The sequence below is a fragment of the Takifugu rubripes genome, chromosome 8 (genome assembly GCF_901000725.2).
Source record: "Takifugu rubripes chromosome 8, fTakRub1.2, whole genome shotgun sequence".
NCBI classification, from domain to species: Eukaryota; Metazoa; Chordata; class Actinopteri; order Tetraodontiformes; family Tetraodontidae; genus Takifugu; species Takifugu rubripes.
In genome coordinates, this window is record NC_042292.1 from 17,255,677 (window position 1) to 17,272,210 (window position 16,534).

General features: G+C 53.1%; 2 protein-coding genes and 2 long non-coding RNA genes across 6 annotated transcripts; 2 read left to right on the forward strand and 2 right to left on the reverse strand.

The window, feature by feature from the left end:
• Positions 1-43: 43 nt before the first annotated feature.
• neurl4 (neuralized E3 ubiquitin protein ligase 4) lies at positions 44-11,604 on the reverse strand. 2 transcript variants are annotated; one of them, XM_011606672.2, is made up of 29 exons: positions 11,408-11,604; positions 7,460-7,985; positions 7,328-7,393; positions 6,808-7,250; positions 6,590-6,701; positions 6,422-6,510; positions 6,245-6,317; positions 5,817-6,090; positions 5,563-5,744; positions 5,400-5,485; positions 5,169-5,331; positions 4,891-5,098; positions 4,740-4,816; positions 4,577-4,655; positions 4,329-4,498; positions 4,134-4,262; positions 3,912-4,057; positions 3,626-3,844; positions 3,368-3,466; positions 3,141-3,293; positions 2,897-3,064; positions 2,609-2,767; positions 2,359-2,538; positions 2,171-2,264; positions 1,989-2,096; positions 1,763-1,907; positions 1,584-1,696; positions 1,225-1,384; positions 44-1,153 (listed from the first exon to the last, which is right to left on the reverse strand). In XM_011606672.2, the coding sequence occupies exons 1-29, from the start codon at positions 11,570-11,572 to the stop codon at positions 949-951; spliced, it is 4,791 nt and encodes a 1,596-aa protein (XP_011604974.2). In that variant the 5' UTR covers positions 11,573-11,604; the 3' UTR covers positions 44-948. The 2 variants fall into 2 exon arrangements, with proteins under 2 accessions (XP_011604974.2, XP_029696848.1); XM_029840988.1 differs by lacking the exon at positions 11,408-11,604 and adding an exon at positions 8,782-9,378.
• On the forward strand, positions 2,081-3,545 carry LOC115250807 (uncharacterized). The gene is made up of 4 exons (XR_003889389.1): positions 2,081-2,239; positions 2,344-2,514; positions 2,615-2,801; positions 2,877-3,545. It is a non-coding gene; the product is annotated as an uncharacterized lncRNA (long non-coding RNA).
• Positions 11,605-12,292: 688 nt separating the features above from the next.
• shbg (sex hormone-binding globulin) lies at positions 12,293-14,965 on the reverse strand. 2 transcript variants are annotated; one of them, XM_011606671.2, is made up of 8 exons: positions 14,664-14,965; positions 14,149-14,261; positions 13,880-14,069; positions 13,627-13,788; positions 13,370-13,526; positions 13,085-13,221; positions 12,800-12,998; positions 12,293-12,684 (listed from the first exon to the last, which is right to left on the reverse strand). In XM_011606671.2, the coding sequence occupies exons 1-8, from the start codon at positions 14,763-14,765 to the stop codon at positions 12,551-12,553; spliced, it is 1,194 nt and encodes a 397-aa protein (XP_011604973.1). In that variant the 5' UTR covers positions 14,766-14,965; the 3' UTR covers positions 12,293-12,550. The 2 variants fall into 2 exon arrangements, with proteins under 2 accessions (XP_011604973.1, XP_003966935.1); XM_003966886.3 differs by having other exon boundaries at positions 14,149-14,246; positions 14,664-14,955.
• LOC115250808 (uncharacterized) lies at positions 14,950-16,309 on the forward strand. Its single transcript, XR_003889390.1, has 2 exons — positions 14,950-15,088; positions 15,949-16,309. It is a non-coding gene; the product is annotated as an uncharacterized lncRNA (long non-coding RNA).
• Positions 16,310-16,534: the final 225 nt, after the last annotated feature.

Genomic DNA, 16,534 nt, shown 5'->3' on the forward strand with positions numbered 1-16,534 from the left:
AAGACCAGGTCAGCGGTTTTAGGACAAACGAAAGGTGCCAACCATCCTGTGCAGACAGTTTATTATTATTTTATAAACTCGGAAATTATGATTTGTTATGTAACAGCCTATACAACACGACATACGGAAACCAAAAAAAAAACAAATTAAATTGTACAAAGCAGCATCGGGCCATAAATAAGCCACTTTAAATATTTTCACATTTTCCGTTTGAAGTCCGTCCTTCGTGCGGCTCCGTCCCTTCACAGCTGCTCGGAGAAGACGGAGCTTGTAAAATGGTTGAACTGGAGCGCGTCCTGAGGGCAGAGTCTGGGCCAAATTGGCGACGGGGGGTTGAAGGTCAAGATCGATTCCGGGATGAACAGTTAGCGTACAATCGATCGATCGCGGAGCCCTAACGAGAAACATTCACGTGTAAATGATGGCGACGATGGGGGACGCGTCCTCCCGCCGTGGTCTCCGGAGACGGACGTGATGGGAGGGCGACCATTCGGCTGTCATGAGGTCAGCTAGTCTGGAGTTGTTCTTGGGCCTCTGTCGTACCGCTGCCCCGTTAGTGTGCACATCAGCTCGGATTCAAACCTTTAGTCACTTTATTTTTTTTAGTTTTCACAGTCTGGCCGAGTCGTCGGCTCCTCTAGAAAATAAACCACGGATGACTGTGCCAGAGGGGAAGAACTGCTTGCGTGGGTGGGTGGGGGGGGGAGTCAAACGTGGCGTATGAACGCTAAAAAAAGAACAAAAACGCCTGTGAGTGTCCGTAACGTAAAGTGCAGGCAGTGACTGTCCTCCTTTAAATCCGCCGTCGCTTCTGGCCTTTCAGTCCAACAAAAAAAAGCCAACCAACGGTAGAATCGGATCTCAGGAGTCTCTCCCACAAGGCAGGGTTTGGGTTTCAGTCTATTCGATGCGTGAGGAGATCCGCCCCGCCGCTTCCCGCCGCTCCGTTCACTCGATCCGGACGAGCAGGCCGTAGAGGAGCGTGCCGCCCTGCTCCTTGGTGATCCACTCGATCTCCGTGTTGCTGAAGCGAGGGTCCAGGGGCTCGCTGTGGCCCGCGGTCTGAGGGCCGACCTTGTAGGAGCCGGGGCGAACGCACACCTGGAAGCCCACCTGAGCGTGGTGGCAGCGGTGAGAGCGGGGATCCTGGAATCTGCGGGAGGAGCGGGAGAACCGGTGAGAGGGTCGTGACGGACTTCAAGACTGTGTTAAATACTGACTTACTGCACTTTGGGGGCAAAGAGCTCCATTCCGGAGTAACGCATAGTGGGAGAGAGTCGCACTCTAGGAACCTCCCTGCCGGGGGCGCTGTTCTCTTCTGGCTCGCTGTAGTCGTTGGGCCCCTCAGTCTTCACCGCAGACACGGAGAAGATGGACGACATCCCTGCAAGAAGGAAGCCATAGCAACGTCCCTCATCAGGAGAAGGTGCTACTGTCAGAACTGTAGGAATGGTTCGAGTAATGCTAATTAGCTTAGCTCAGCCGAAGCTAACAGAAACTATAAATCCCAAGAGTCAGATCTGAATGGGAGGATTATGGGTAAATGTGATGCATGTAGTGTTGAATATATGCGGTTTCCATACCGGGCAGCAGCTGGTTGTGGTCCAGCGTCCGCCGCAGGGTTCCGACGCTGGTGCCGTGATACGCGATGTGCCATTTCTTTAGCGCGTTAGAGACCTCGCAGTGGGGCTTAAGTCTGCAGATAAGACCAATGCTCTTTAGCACGTTAGCGCTGTTCATCGGTCAGAGTGAGGGGTCTTACCTGAGAGCGAAGCGGCACCAGCCAAAGGGCAGGGCGTAGTCGCGCGGCGGCTCGCCCCTCTTGTAATAAGCCTCGTCGCCGCGCAGCTTGTAACAGGACTCGCAGTAACACAGGTTGTACTTGGCGTCTTCGTTGAAGTAGCCGTCTTGCAAATTGTGGCAGAAAAGGAAAATCTGAGATGCTTTTTACTGCGCTGAGGGAAACTTTGGCGGTGGTGGAGGCGCACCTGGTAACGTGAGCAGGTCCTTGAAGCGCGAGCACAGCGCCTGGTACTCGCAGGTCTTGTTGGGGTTGACCTCGGGGGGAGGAGTCCAGCAGACGCTCTCTTTGATCCCTGTCAAGACGTTAAAGGAACCGTCAACCCCAAAAACCTGTCAAATACTGGACCCATTGTCACTGGCTTCTCACCATCAACCATGTCAGCCTTCTCCATGTCGCCCTGGCAACGGGCCTCGCCCCTGTCCCCTCCCACAGCAGGTAGGTTGTTTGTTGCTATAGTAACCTGCCATTCAACACAATTTTGGTTTATTTTAATATTCAGTTCAGGGCGTTAGACGATCGTTGCTGTTCTTATTCTAAAGGTTTTAAGGACGTACTTGCTCGCACTGGCCGTAGAGATCAATGAACGGGTAGCAAGGCGAGGGGATGTCCTGCGCCGCCACGCCCTGGTCCATGCCGTTCACATAGAGGTGCAGGCAACTGTTGGCGTCCACCAGCAGACCCAACACCGTCCCCTCCGGACACGTGTCCAGGTTGGGACCGTAATTCTCGCATATCTGAGCAGGAAGGAAGTGATTGGTGATAAATGAGTCGCTGAGCGACCCGCTCGTGTCCGTTCGCGTTTACCTTCAGGGAGTTGTGGAAGACGGAGTCACGCTGCAGCAGCCAGGCGGAGCGCTTCAGACCGCACGCCGTGGACGGGAAATTGAGCCGGTCGGGTGAGTGGCCGATCACCCCTAAGGACAACGACGACGTCCATGATGGATTCAGGCGGTCTATCTGAAACTGGTGACCAGAGGGAGCCATCAGAAACACTAATGTAAAGCATGTAGGACACCGTTCTGTCCACTAGGGGGCAGGAGAACACCCACTAACCATTGGCTGATTTCTACAGGAAATGCAACGGAAAGTTACCTGGAACAGCTGCTGGCGTGCGAGCGGCTGGGCGGTGACCAGCAGGCCCTGGTTGTAGCTCGACACTCTGGCCGCTGTCAGGTTCTGGTTGGACAGCTGTATATTCTTGCCGTGATTCTCCAGAAACATCATGACGGTCGGCACCAGCGCGCAGGACTCGGGCTCCACCTGGACGCCACAGAGACGCTCGGGTTTACCGTGACTCGCGGCGCCGATTTGAACCTTGTGCTCGTCGGGCACCCACCTCTCTGACGGGCGTGCCGTCCTCCTCGCCTTCACTGCAGCTCTCTGAAGACAGCGACGGCGCCTTCAGGCTCTCCACATCCTCCATCAAGGACGAGCTCACGATGGACACGGCCGTAATCCTCCCGTACAGGTCGAAGACGGCGTAAACGTTCTGGGGGGGAAGCCGAGGAGAGACGCTTGAACGCGGGGGAGGAGACTCCAGATGGGAGATGTGCCACAGCTCACCTTGGCGACGGCCGTGGCTGCGGATCCCACGTCTTCGCCGTCGATGAAAATGTGCATGGTGTCGTCGCCGCACCTCTTCACGCCCACACGGTTCCCCACCTGGGCACCGAGCATTTGTGTTTTTTAGCTAATGTGCTAGCGCGTGTTTGCATCACCATTAAAGTACACGTACGCACTGAATGTGTCGCCTCTTTAACCACGAAAAAAGGTAAATTGAAGGAAGGAAGGGGGTCGCAGAGGGGGGGGGGGGGAACTTACCGTGAGCCGGTCCAGCGAGCAGCAGTAATTCTGCCTCTGCAGCGCGCCGTTCCGCTGCACCTCAGAGCCGCAGAGCAGCCAGGTGACCTTGGAGCGGAGCTGCGGGAGGGAGGGCGTGAGGCCCGACAGGGGGCAGGAAGGCAGCTCCGGGGGCGCCAGCGTGGTCAGGCCGACGTGCAGCGAGCCGCACCACTGCTCGTCCACCTCGTCGATCCTGACCTGTGGAGGGACGGGGGCGGAGGATGAGGGAGGAGCAGAAACAAGCACAGCCGCACCGTTTCCTTACCTCAAACAGCTCGTCCGTTTTCAGCTCCTTGGCGCTGAAGACGATGCCGTGGGAGTAGCCCCCCACCCTGGCGGCCTGGCAGCCATCGCCCAGCAGCACCACGTTTTTGCCGTGTTTGCTGTGGAGCCGATGGGCGACGCCCGCAACTACAAACAAACAAAAAAGAGTTTAACAACTATGAAAAGCGGAGCCTCTAAGGCGGCGCTACGGAAGACGGCCCACCTGGCGACTGGATTGGAAAACTCTTCTCGGTGACGTTGCTGGTACACAGGCTGTTGTCCAGGGGGCCTGAGGTGCTGGTGATGGACACCTGAACACACTGACCGTACAGGTCGACCACAGCGTACACCTCTGAGAGAGACACAAGGGTGAGTCAAGGTGTAACTCTCAAGCCCCTCCCCCCAACACGTCCTCTACCTGGTGGCAGACCGGAGCAGGCCATGCCCTGGTCCACGCCGTTGATGTAATAGTGGAGGTTGCCGCTGGCCGAGCGCATCATGCCGATCCGCGAGCCCGTGGTCAGGGAGTCCAGGTCGCAGCCGTAGTTGTTGCGCATCGTGTTGCCGTCCTGCATGATGGCCGTCCCACTGGTTCCGCGAAAAGACGTCAATTTAAGCTTCCGACATCAAAAACGAGTTTCCGGAACCTCCGGAACGTTCTGGTACCTGAGCATCCAGGTGTCGTAGTCGATGTCCGTCATGGTGTTGGGAAACTCCAGCTCGTCCGGCCTGATCGCCGTCACACCTGCGGGCGCCGCACGCGGGAAACATTTCAGTAGGACGCCGTGCGAGCGTTGTCACGGCGACGGCCACTGGCTGAGCTCCTCACCTGCTTCTATCGAACCCGACCAGCGGTCCACCATCTTCTGGATGACGATTTCAAAAAGCTCCCCGTCTCGAAGGCACCTAGGAGCAGACGATGAGTTGAATCGTGGCCGAGCGGCGTTTGCCGGCGGCGCCGATCGCCACGGTCCCGTCACCTGTTGGATATGACGATGGCGTCGTTGAACTCGCTGCGGCAGTTCTGGCGCAGGGCGGTGCGCCCTCCGTTGGTGATGACGGCGTTGGTGCCGTGGAGCTGGTGGAAGCGCAGGTCGTTGGTGCTGGCCCCGCCTACGGAGCAGGGGCTCCCCGGGGACATGACGGCGGCGCCGTCTGAGCTGTCCTCAGGTAGAGGGGGCAGGTCCACTGAGGAAGAACAACCGTTAGAGTTTGTCAGGAAGTAGACCCGGGTGGCGGCAGGACGCCGTCCTCTCACCCATGTCGTCCATGATGGTGGCCTGCGCGGCCTGGCCGTACAGGTCCACCACTGCGTACACGCTGGGAGGGACGTTCCACGCCGCCGGGCCCTGAGCGACGCCGTTGACGAAGAAGTGAAGGCTGCCGTCTTCTTTCCGCACCACGCCCACCGTGTCGCCGGCCTGCGGGAACAAAGAGCTGACCGTGCCGTACTGGAGGCCTGGAGGCGGCGGAAGGGAACGTCTGTCACCTTAAGGCGGTCCAGGTTGTGTCCATACTCGTCCAGGATGGTCGTCCCGTTGTGCATCACGCCGTTCCCGGTCATCATCCACGTGCCTGCGGGAAAAAAGAACAGCACCCGTTCACGCCAGTTCGGCCTCAGGCGGTTCCGACGGGGGCGTTCGCAGCGTCACCTGAGCGCAGGTTGGTCATCGTCGAGGGCAACTGGAGGTAGGCGGGGTTGTGCGTGGTGACGCCGATCTCGATGGAGCCCGCCCACTTGTCCACCATCTTGTCGATGCGGACCTGGAACACCTCGTTGGAGCGCAGCGGCCGGTTGCTCAGGACCACGCCGTGGTTGAAGTCGTCCGTCGCGCTGCGGACGCAATTCGCGTTGGATGTCGAGCGTGACATAATAAACGGAGCGGCGGCGGAGGAGGGGACTCACTGCGGCCGCAGCGCCGTTCTCCCGTCGCTGATGATGGCGGCTTTCTGACCGCAGTTGGCGTGGAAGAGCAGCCTGTCGGGCCCGTCCGCGTCCGGGGTGAGGGACAGAGAGGGCCTGGGCCGGCCCACGTCCGGCGACAGCGCCCTCATGATGGCGTTGTTGCGTCTGAGGCGGTCGCTGTGGTTGTGGTTGTGGACTATAGTGACCTTGACGGCCATGCCGTAGAGGTCCACCACGCCGTAGACCACGCCGGGCGTCTGGGCTGCCGCAACGCCTACGGCAGGAAAATGCCACGTTGTTGCGAGACAGAACCAGCAAACCGCAGACAGACGGCGTCTTTAACTCCACCGTAAAACTGTAAAGAATCTAACCAAACCCCCCAAGGTCGTTTTAACCTTCGTCACCTCCCCGAACTTCCTCTTCCTCACCTTGGTCGATGCCATTGATGTAGAAATGGAGCGCGCCGCTGGCCTTACGCATCAACCCTATGTGATCCCCCTCCTGAGCAGGGACAGTCGACGTGAGTGGACAGAACACACAGAGTTGGCATGCAGTGTGTGTGTGTGCGTGTGTGTGTGTGTGTGGGGGGGGGGGGGGGGACAAACCTGAAGCTCATCAAGGCTAAATTCACAGTATTCCCTGCGGGTTCCTTTGCCATTGGTGAGTATCCCACAGCCACTCATCATGATTGTACCTGATATTAATGATCCACATCAGGTTTGGGTTACAGTGTAAATCCTGTGTGTGTGTGTGTGTGTGTGTGTGTGTCTCACCTGAGCGCAGATTGGTCATTGTCGCAGGGTAGTCCAGGTTGTTTGGATTGTGTGTGGTCACTCCGATCTCGATGGATCCGGACCACTTATCCACTAGCTTATCTATGCGAATCTGGAAAAAAAAAGGGCATTAATTCAGCACTTTCCAAAGCTTGACTGCAGTGGAAACATGATCCGTGACCACGGGATCCGTGACCACGGGATCCGTGAGCGGGTACCTCAAACATCTCGTTGTGTCGGAGCGGCCGGTTGGTCATCACCACGCCGTTGTTGAACTCGTCCAGCGGTCTCCTCCGCTCCGCCGTCTTGTTGTTGTTGCTCAGTTTGATCAGAGTGCCGCATTTTTCGTGAAAGAGCAGCGCGTCGTTGGTGGTCATCCCGCCGGGCACCGCCCCAGAGCCGACCCCGCCGTTCCCAGCGGGACCCGTGTTGGTATTCCCACAGTCCCCGGCGCCTCCGGCGTCGCCGTTGGCCGCACCTCCCCCGCTGCTGCTGCTGCTGCCGCCCCTCTCGTTCCGGGATGAGCCATCGCTTCCTGCACTTCCTCCTCCTCCTGCCCCTCCTCCTCCTCCGCCCTCGTCCCCTCCGCCCTCGTCCTCGGAGCGGTAAAAAGATACTATTGCGTTGTTGAAGACGTCGAAGAGCTGGTGTTCCGTTAAAACTGCAGGCGACAGGAGAAGACTTGTTCACGCCGCGTCGACGCTCCGACGCTCCGACGCCGCGTCCGTGGCATCTTACCTGTGTCCGACTCCAGGTGGTTGCGATACTTGTCTGGTCTGCTGTGAGCGCGGTTCAGCTCAGGCACTGCGAGGAAGAGGAGGGGGGACGTTACGGCGGATGAGCTTTAAAGACGGAAAACAGAATTCTCACCTTCTTCTCTGCTCATCCTTCCATTCACGGCTGCCACATTCATCAGTGCTGTGATCCCCGAATCCTCCTGCACCCCGCACACCACCATCTCTTCCTCCTCCTCCTCCTCCTCGGCCTCCTCCTCTTCCTCCTCCTCCCCCTCCTCCGGCTTCGCCGCCTCTTTCTCCGCCGAGGGCGGCGGCGGTTCGCAGCTCACCACTGTCACTTGCGTGCACTTGCCGTAAAGGTCCACCACCGCCCACAGTCTGGGCGGCAAGCCGCTCGCGGCGGCGCCGCAGTCCTGCCCGTTCACCCACAGGTGGAGCTCTCCCCGGGAGCTGCGCTGGATGCCCACCTGGTCGCCCTCGGCCAGCTGGTCCAGGTCTCGGCCGTACTCCTCGAGGACGGAGCGGCCATCGCACAGCACCGAGCAGCCCGACACGATCCAGGAGCCGCCCTTGAGGCCCGTGGCGCTGCTGGGGAAGTCCAGCGCAGCAGGATCGAGCGCCGTCAGGCCGATCTCAATGGAACCGCTCCAGGAATTCACCTGAGGGAAAACGGCCACGAGTTATTCCAGTTTTCACATTCACCGTAGATCAAATGTTGCTTTTATGCAACTAAAACCGGAAAACAGCACGATGATAAGTTAAGTTTGTCCATTCCAGGACGCAGAAACGTCCACGGAATTTTACTCCTGAGTGTACGAAACACACAGCGATTAGCATGTTAAGGTGAAGCTAAATGAAAAAACAGGAATACTGCAATATCAGCTTGTGATGTATTTCCTGTAAAAACATTTCTCCAATAAATGTATCTAAAATCATATAACAGGTGACCCTCGAGGCAGAAATCTGCAGACACTGATATCTACAGCAAACAAAGTGCGCTTTTTTGCGAGTGCGCTCGCTATTTTTAGTCGCCGAGCAAAAAGAACGAGCTCAAAGCCACAAGGGAGAACATTGGGAAAAGCTTTGTAGATGTGGAGCAACAGTGAATTCACGTCTGGCGATGGTCTGAAGAATGTGGGACGACGGGGTGAAATGAATCCCCCCCCCCCCGTTGTCGGCGAATGAGCTTGTGTCATCGTAGGTTTGCTGCTGTAGCATCCAACTTCAGAGATTAAAAATCAGAAGACGAGGGGGAGCGGAGCGCACATCCTGTGCTATATTTAGACAAACACACCACATCTCGCTGACATCACAGCCAACTACACCCGAAAACAAGCAAACACCAGGAGCGATTTTTAATCAGAAAGCTGATGGGGCCGAACGTTGGAGGCAAATCCCACGATTAAAGGTCGGATCTTTCGCGCGTCCGCTGGAGCACGTGGCCGAAGCTAATACCTCCTTTATGGTATAGTGACAGAAACCGCACAAAAGAGCCCCCATGGAGACGCAGGCGTCAGGCGAGCTTCCCCTCCACCTCCTCCTCCTTCATCCAGATTCCTGAGAAAAGCGCAAAAAAACCCAAGTTTCCTGGTTGTTTTCCTTTGTCATTGCATGACATTGGAGTCATATCGCACGGCCGGCAGCCATCGGCCCGGACTAATGCAATACTTCATTGATCTCTGGGGCGAGTTCTGTTTTCCTGCCGGCTGCTCGGAGGAGCGGGGCGCCGCGGGAAGACTGAGGAGGACGCGAGAGCATGGATCCTCTTCATCCCACCGGAGGGATGGCCTGCCGCCTCACCCCGATTTTCCGCTCTGGCTCTCTCTCTCTCAACTTAGGGATCCACCCCGGCGGTCGACCTTGGGGCCGGCCCGAACGTCCAGGCAGCTCTGGAGATCTTTCCCCGTAAACTCCACTTTTAAATATTATCCGAGATCAATGGCATCGCACGGAAAAACGATCCCTTCTGCTCTTTCCTCCACGCCGTCCTCGCGTGAGGAGCAGCTGCGATGTGAGGCAGCATGCTACCACAGCCCCAGAATGTGGGTTAACAGATTTAGAAGTAACCCAGCCTGACCGGGTCTCTGCTCGGAGGAGACACACACCCACTTTGCTCCTTCCTTTCACTCACGTAACAGTCTGTGGGTGCCTGCCTTCCAGACCCCCCCCCCCCCCTCCCTCTTTTATGCCTACAAACAGCCAATAACTACGGGATCCCAGCGCGCATGTCGAGCAGCAGCAGCAGCATTTTAAAGTCAATGAAATTTTAATTGCATCAAAAGCAGAGGCGGAGACGCCGATCAAGTGCGCTCCATTACATGAAGGACTGGGGGTAATGTGGCGGAAGTGACGTCCAAACAAAAGTGCAACATCAAGATACTGTCTGTCTATGGGATTTATATTACAGCCTTAGAAAATATCGCGGAAAAGCACGCGGCGGGCGCACAAACTAGGATTCCGATCAGAGGACGCAAAGAGATCCGAGTCGTCTTCGGTTAACGCAGGTTGTTCAACTTGAAAGTAACTGAACGAGTTAACCGGTCGTGGAAGAACACTATATATGGGCTATAGGTTACATAACATAGTAGGCTGCTTTATGATCAAAGGTCAGGTCAAAGGTCAAAGTCCCTGCGGAAACCCGAACTCCGCCAAAATCCCACGATCAACATTTTCCGTAAATTTCATATGTTTAGTTACTCTGCAAACAGCTCTTAGTAGAGGTAATAATTCATTTTAAATGAGGAAAAAGCTGGATGTGTCCCTCTCACACATGCAAAGAGTTTATTTCTACGCTAAACATTCATGTAGTGGCTCTTACGTGCCCATTTTTTAACATCCGCCGGAGTTACAGGGAGGCTCATGCCAATCGGAGCGCTGCGGGATGGAGAGGTATTGATTTTAGGGCAGCGATGGAGGCTGTTTATGGCAGCTCCCATTGTGCTTCACAGCACCGGCGCAGATGGACGCTCCTTTCCGTGCAACGGGTTCTTCCCGGTGGAGGAGAGATGCTCCGAATCTCGTTCAAACGAGTCGCTGCCACCAATCGAACCCGTCTGGTCTATTTGGCGCCGCTACACAGAACAAGCGCTGCCATGCTGTTTGGCAGCAGACACATGAGGGAACGGCCTTTCCAGCAGACAAGTAGCAATGCACTGATAACAGCTCGAAAGTAAACAGTCACTGGACACACACACACACACACACACACACACACACACACACACACAGAGATATGAGCCAGTAGAGCACAAGTTCCTCTGATAAAGTGATATGAAATCTGCACATTCAAGGAAATTGGAGAACTGTGCAGCACTTAATTTGTATCTTCTTCCTTCAAATATAAACCAAGCAAGTCAAACCTTGTTTTTGTAAGAGAAAAACGGGTTAGAATTCCAAGCAGGGGTCTAGAAGACTTCAGAAACGAGGTGTAAGAGAGTAAAAGAGAATAATATCTGGAGGCCAACGTCAAAATGTACAGCAAACCCTCTACCCGAGTGTTCATACTGGATCAGGTGTGTTTGCAGATGGCTCTCAATGGCTAAATCCCGAAGTCTGTGAAATATTCCAGTCCAATTCTGCCCACATTCACCTGTGTGCAGCGAGGGTTCTATAGATTCAGCACAGCCGCTGCACCAACACTGCAGCATCTGAACACACCGAGCCAAAAAAAACCCCGCTAAACAAACGACCCCACAAACAACTGCCGGTTATTGCCAATACGTGACATTTGACCAAGCAACACTCTGCATTAAAGCTAGTTGTGACTGGCTAAATTAGCACAGCTAGCTGACTACCAGGTACAACCAGGAGCAGGTTATCGCTAGCTTAGTGATGAGTTCACCGTATCTCAGTGTTTGATAAGTCGCTTAGTCCCCACAATTATCTGTCAGGTTGTGAAAATCTTATCAGGGTGCCTGCAAGACCCACAGCTGCTGTCACCAGGCACGTACGAGTGTGGCTATGACAGGCTTCTCACTGCGGAGACAGACCACCGGTGCGTCCCATCAGCGCTGCTCCCCATTCTCGCCGCTCATACCCCCGCTAAGGGGAAGCAGCGGCGGCCGGGGAGGCGGTTGTTTACCTTCTTGTCAATGCGTACGGTGAAGACATCCCGGTCCCTCAGCGGCTCTTTACTTAGCACCAGTCCGTGGTTGAACTCTTGGACAGGCTGGTTTCGCCGGGCAGTACGGTTCGAATTGGAGAGGCCGATCAGCTTTCCGCTCCGCGGATGCAGCTCCGCCGCCATCTTCAGTGGGCGGCCAGTGTTTACGACACCCAGACTTTGCGACAGTAACGTCACAAAAGACGGCAAATAGCTTGGTACCGCACCCTTTTCAGCAGCACATAGACGCAGATAAAAGTTGACTTAAAGCTGTTTTAGTTATTACATTTTTATAAATTGTTACATTATTTGATCTATCGGGGTTTATTTAAAAGCAACGTTATGTGGAAGGTTACAATACAATGGCATAAAAGTAGTGCATTTTTCTGCAGTTTTATTTTTTAAATTAAGATGCTATATTCCATTAAAATCACGACATCTATTTGTGACAGCCGGTGTTTATCTGTCTGTCAGTCAGTCTGGCTTCATAAAGAAACCCACACTATTACACACCATGTATTACTTCTGCCTCCATACAATAAACATAGAAGTTACATATGTGGGGAAACTGCTTCCTTGGTGGAAGTCTTGAGCTCTCCAAGTGCTTTTTTCTACGTGCTGTCGGTGACTATTTGGCATATTTGATTCACATTTTTCAGCGTGTCTTTAATCTGCGCTTCCTTCTTTGAAGAAAAGCAACGTTTTTGATGTTTTGATGTGTAGAATTCATTCTGCTGCATCTCCCCATGAATCCACTAGGAGGCGCCAAAATGCGCTTTAAAGCTCACTCATCTGTTCTATTATTAGCGCTCAAATGCACCAAAGCAGCACTGACCTTCAATTTCCTTAAAAGCAGCAAGACAATTTTCATCCGTGTGAGGAAGAATCACATTTATTTAGAAACACGTTTTGCCCATACTGGTCCAACAATCAACACATCTCTTTATGACATTTTTTTTTTTTTTATCTCCTGCTTATTTAAAATCACATTTGGCTGAAGGTGAAAAAAAATCACTTTAATTAAGGCACGACTGCTCTCTTGTGTTGACACTTTACATTTGTGGAATATTAATGTCTGCTAAACAAGTCCTCTGCAGTCTTCTAGTTCATATATTTGCTGTGCTACGCAGGGCAGCTGTGAGAGGTGATTGACTTGTGTTTGACAGCTAAATCCAGGTCCAAATCCTTCCCTTGGACCTGGATTTTCTCTAGACAGCCTGCCAAGAAGTGTGAACCCACTTCATCCTCACTCTCACCTGAAATTTAAAAAAAGATTCATCTGTTAATCATACAGACTTCTCTTTGATATCTACATTGAATTAGACCTCTTAATTTATGATATAAAACCCGCGCAGGCAATTTTAATCTCACCTAGGAGGCCTCCGAGACCCAGTCGTCCGTTTCTCCATTTTTCCAAATAACCTGAGTGCCCGACTTGAATCGGAGACAAGTCTGTTATATCTGATTTATCTGTACGTAGTTGGATCAAATCCGACTGAAAGATAATCTCCAGTTTCCTGAGTGGGGCTTTCATGCTGTATTGCTTTTCCCCAAATGTGAACGTGACTTCCTGCCAGGTCGAAACGGTCGGTAAAGTTAGCTCTTCAAAGCAACGATGCTTGTCCAGACTAGAGCCAGTCATTTCTCTGCACATACCTCTGTGTTATTATTGGACGTTAAGGTGAATGTCGGCTCCTGCCCAGCAGCCTTGATGCTTAAAATGGTTCCGTCCATCTTGCTGAAATCACCCAGCAATTCAACCTTAATCCCAGCGTGTGTGTCGATGTCGAACCCTGCAGCCACAGATGAAAACTGTTAAACGCCTGCGAAAAAACACGCATATATTTCCTACTTAGGAGGGATTCATTAGCCAGGCCTTAAGGACACCTGGGTTTCGTACCAGCGTCGGCACGCTCGCTCTTATCTACACATTGTTCCCACCTGAGGTGTTGAAAATGGCAAATCCGGCGCCAGAAAAGTAGCTGCCAGGTCGCAGGTGTTGATAGCAGGACCAGAGCTCCTCCGCGTCCGTCTCCCAGGGGGTGCTGAGGTTTAACCAGCTGCCTTGCCTCACGCAGGCATCGAACCTCGGCTCCACCTGTCACAGAGGAATCAACAGGTCCTTCATGGAGGGAGTAGCGCATAATATTCACAAGTACACCATGAACTGTGGGACGCAGCCATTAAAGCAAACCAACCGGAACGATCATGTGGTCTGTGCTGATGAGGACGCCGCCGACCGCCAGTCGCAGCTCGCCCGATAGGGCCTCCTCCGGCTCCGCGGGATGCATCCCCACCACCAGTTTGTTGGAGCCGTCCATCTCTAGGATCACAAAATCCCCATGGTTGCTCACCTCCAGCTTGGTGGCACCGGGGGCACAAGAACGCCATCAGCCTATCGGTTGCCGTGCTGCAGCGCGCCGTCGCCGCAACCTGCTCATGAGGTCTCACCGTGTGCCACTCTCCATCGCTGAGCTTGGCGCCGCCCGCCACGCTGACGTACATGCCCGATCTGTAGATCTGCATGAGGGGGATGCCGTCCTTCAGGGACAGAACGAACCAGTCCCGTCCTCCTTTTGTGTCCCCGTAGAAAATCACGCCTTCGGGGTCAAAGGTGCGCAACTGAAAGGACGACTTGATGCTGCGGGAAACCAGGGAACGATGGTGAAGGCAGGCGGGCAATAGCGCGGCGTATAAAAGGTCTCAGTTTGTATTCACACCTGCTGATGTCAGTCAGGTTGACGGTCGTGTGGATCAGCGGCCTCCACTTTTCCCTCTCCTGGCCCAGGAACATGGTCGCATCGCCCGATACCTGTTTCTGCGAGACCAAATGCTGGATGCAGGACTTGAATCACTTGAAATGTTCTTTTTAACTGTGAAGCCATTAACCCACATTGGAGTAATCGAGTCAGTATCGCGAATCTAATGTGGAAATCTGGGGTGGAGAAAAGAGGAGGGGGGGGGGGATCTGGTGGCTTGTTTGTCCTCCCCCATCCTGAGCAAAGTTCTAAGTCTGATCAGAGAGTTTTTGGCGTAAAGGAAACTTTTCAGCACATTTATTTAAAGCGTGCATCATTAATTAGGATTTCCACAGAATGATGGTGGCTGATGAACCAGCGTTACCACGGTGACCCTCTGTGTTAACAAATGCACAAAAATTAAGGATTTTTAAAATGTGTCTACGAGGAACGCAGCGCGTATCCCCGTGCATGAACCGAGCAGCATTTGAACGCACCTTGTCCCGTCCGTTTCCCTGCGCCTCGGCCCCCCGGCCCTGCAGTGCGGGGCCGAGCGCAACCAGCAGCCCGAGAGCCACAGCTTTCCAAAACATCGCCATCCTTCAGCACCGTCGCTCCCGCAGATCCCGAGTATTCGGCGTCCTGCGACCTTCTGCGGACCCCAGGCGCCCTCTGGGCGGGCCAGCCAGGGGCCAGAGCCTGCGGGGGTGTGGTGGGATGAACTGGCGCGCTTCCGCTGGGTCCAGAGGGCAGAGGAGGTTATTGATCCTCCAACAGGACTGTTTGGGAACTTGATGTCGGCGGGAGAAAATATGAAGCCAACTGATGGGAAAACAGGCGCTTTCGTGAGGATCTGAGCACATATCTGCACTAACATTGATTTCTGCCCCTGGTTCTGGGGTGGCTGCGGAGCGCAGGCTGGGTGAGTGACCTCAGACGGCCCGTCGATGTGTGTTTAGCCATTACGCAGGAACGTTGATTCACCGCTGGCAACAAATCAGGCTGACTTGAGCGATAAAACTCGGGTTTTTTCCCCCTGTTGGCTGCATTCCTCTGATGGTCTCCTTCCAGGAACCCTGTGATAACTGGGGGGAGGGGGGATCCACGAAACGTCCCATGGCGCATCTTTGGAAATGACTTTTTTTATTTATCCCCCCCCCCTGGACACGTGACCACTCTGATACCATCTATTGATTAGTGTCCAGCAGAAATTCCCGGTTTTTAATTTTCTCAGAATTCTGACGTTCAGTCTCGGGATCATGACTAAAATCAAACTAATACTGCGTGTCCAGTTATCTAAAGTTATTTTCATATCATAATGGATTTTCTTCAGGTATTAAGTTCATATTTTAAGGTTATGAGTCTTATTTTTTTTCTGACCGCATTTCTGCAGAAAAGGCCCTAAATTCCGCGTCAACATCTCAGGGACGTTGAGATTAAACTCCCCAGCTCACCACTGAGTGTCACTATTTGGAAAAGTGGGGAGAAATTAGCTCTTGACGCCACCAAGAGGAGACAAACAGCGTCTGGTTGAAGGAACTTTCAGGGCATTTTGCAGAGACCCATCGCCACAGTGGGTGATATCACTTAGAGAAGCCTTCACACATTCACCGAGGAAAAGATAAAACGTTACCGGCAACCACAGAACAGCACAGGTTCAGAAGAAAGGATCAAGCCGAGCTTTAATGTGTCGGAAAACCAGCGAAAAAACAAACCATGAGAACACGCGACAGCCGATTTCGTCGAGTCGTCAGGTTAATACTTTATTTTGTTTGATTGCAGCAAAGAAAGGGAGACGGAAACGAGGGGAGAGAGAGAAAGAGAGAGAGGAAGAGAGCAGAAGAATGTGGGGAAAGGAAACTACTGACTTTGGGAGAGCTGTGGCTACAAGCCTTTGTATCAAATCTAAAGACAAAGTCATCAGGCAACATTAAAACATCTTTTAAAAATAACATTAACATATTTTTTGTGGGCTCTATATGGCACAGTATTACCCTAAACATGTACACGATACCAAAAACAGTTTAGCCACACCCCTACATCTATCAACCGCTTCGTAGCAAACAAAACCAAGAAGTCTATCTCCAAATTATCTCAAGAAAAAGAAAAAAAAAAGTTCTTTTTGCTAGTCAAATTTCTTATGCCATAACAAGGCACCTTAACATTTGAAATCTGGCAGATCCACATTTTACTAGAATTATTTAAATATCAAAGCAGAGGCACATTCATTTAAACTAAAACATACAGTAAATAGCTATTTATTACCACCAGATTCCAGTCCAGTCACTACAATAAGTCATTTTGCATGCTTTTGGTCTTTATGATAACCAGGATGGTAGACTATGGCATAAGAAATGGTCCAAAATTA

What these genes read in the sequence shown, in the direction of transcription:
- neurl4 (XM_011606672.2), bottom strand. Translation starts at nt 11,572, where the DNA reads ATGGCGGCGGAGCTGCATCCGCGGAGCGGAAAGCTGATCGGCCTCTCC. An exon ending in AAGGATGAGCAGAGAAGAAG is followed by an intron (nt 7,394 to 7,459) that starts GTGAGAATTCTG and finishes TCTTCCTCGCAG; the next exon opens with TGCCTGAGCTGAACCGCGCT. An exon ending in GATGACCAACCTGCGCTCAG is followed by an intron (nt 5,486 to 5,562) that starts GTGACGCTGCGA and finishes TTTTTCCCGCAG; the next exon opens with GCACGTGGATGATGACCGGG.
- shbg (XM_011606671.2), bottom strand. Translation starts at nt 14,765, where the DNA reads ATGGCGATGTTTTGGAAAGCTGTGGCTCTCGGGCTGCTGGTTGCGCTC. An exon ending in AGGGAAACGGACGGGACAAG is followed by an intron (nt 14,262 to 14,663) that starts GTGCGTTCAAAT and finishes TCCTGCATCCAG; the next exon opens with CATTTGGTCTCGCAGAAACA. An exon ending in CAGACCACATGATCGTTCCG is followed by an intron (nt 13,527 to 13,626) that starts GTTGGTTTGCTT and finishes CCTCTGTGACAG; the next exon opens with GTGGAGCCGAGGTTCGATGC.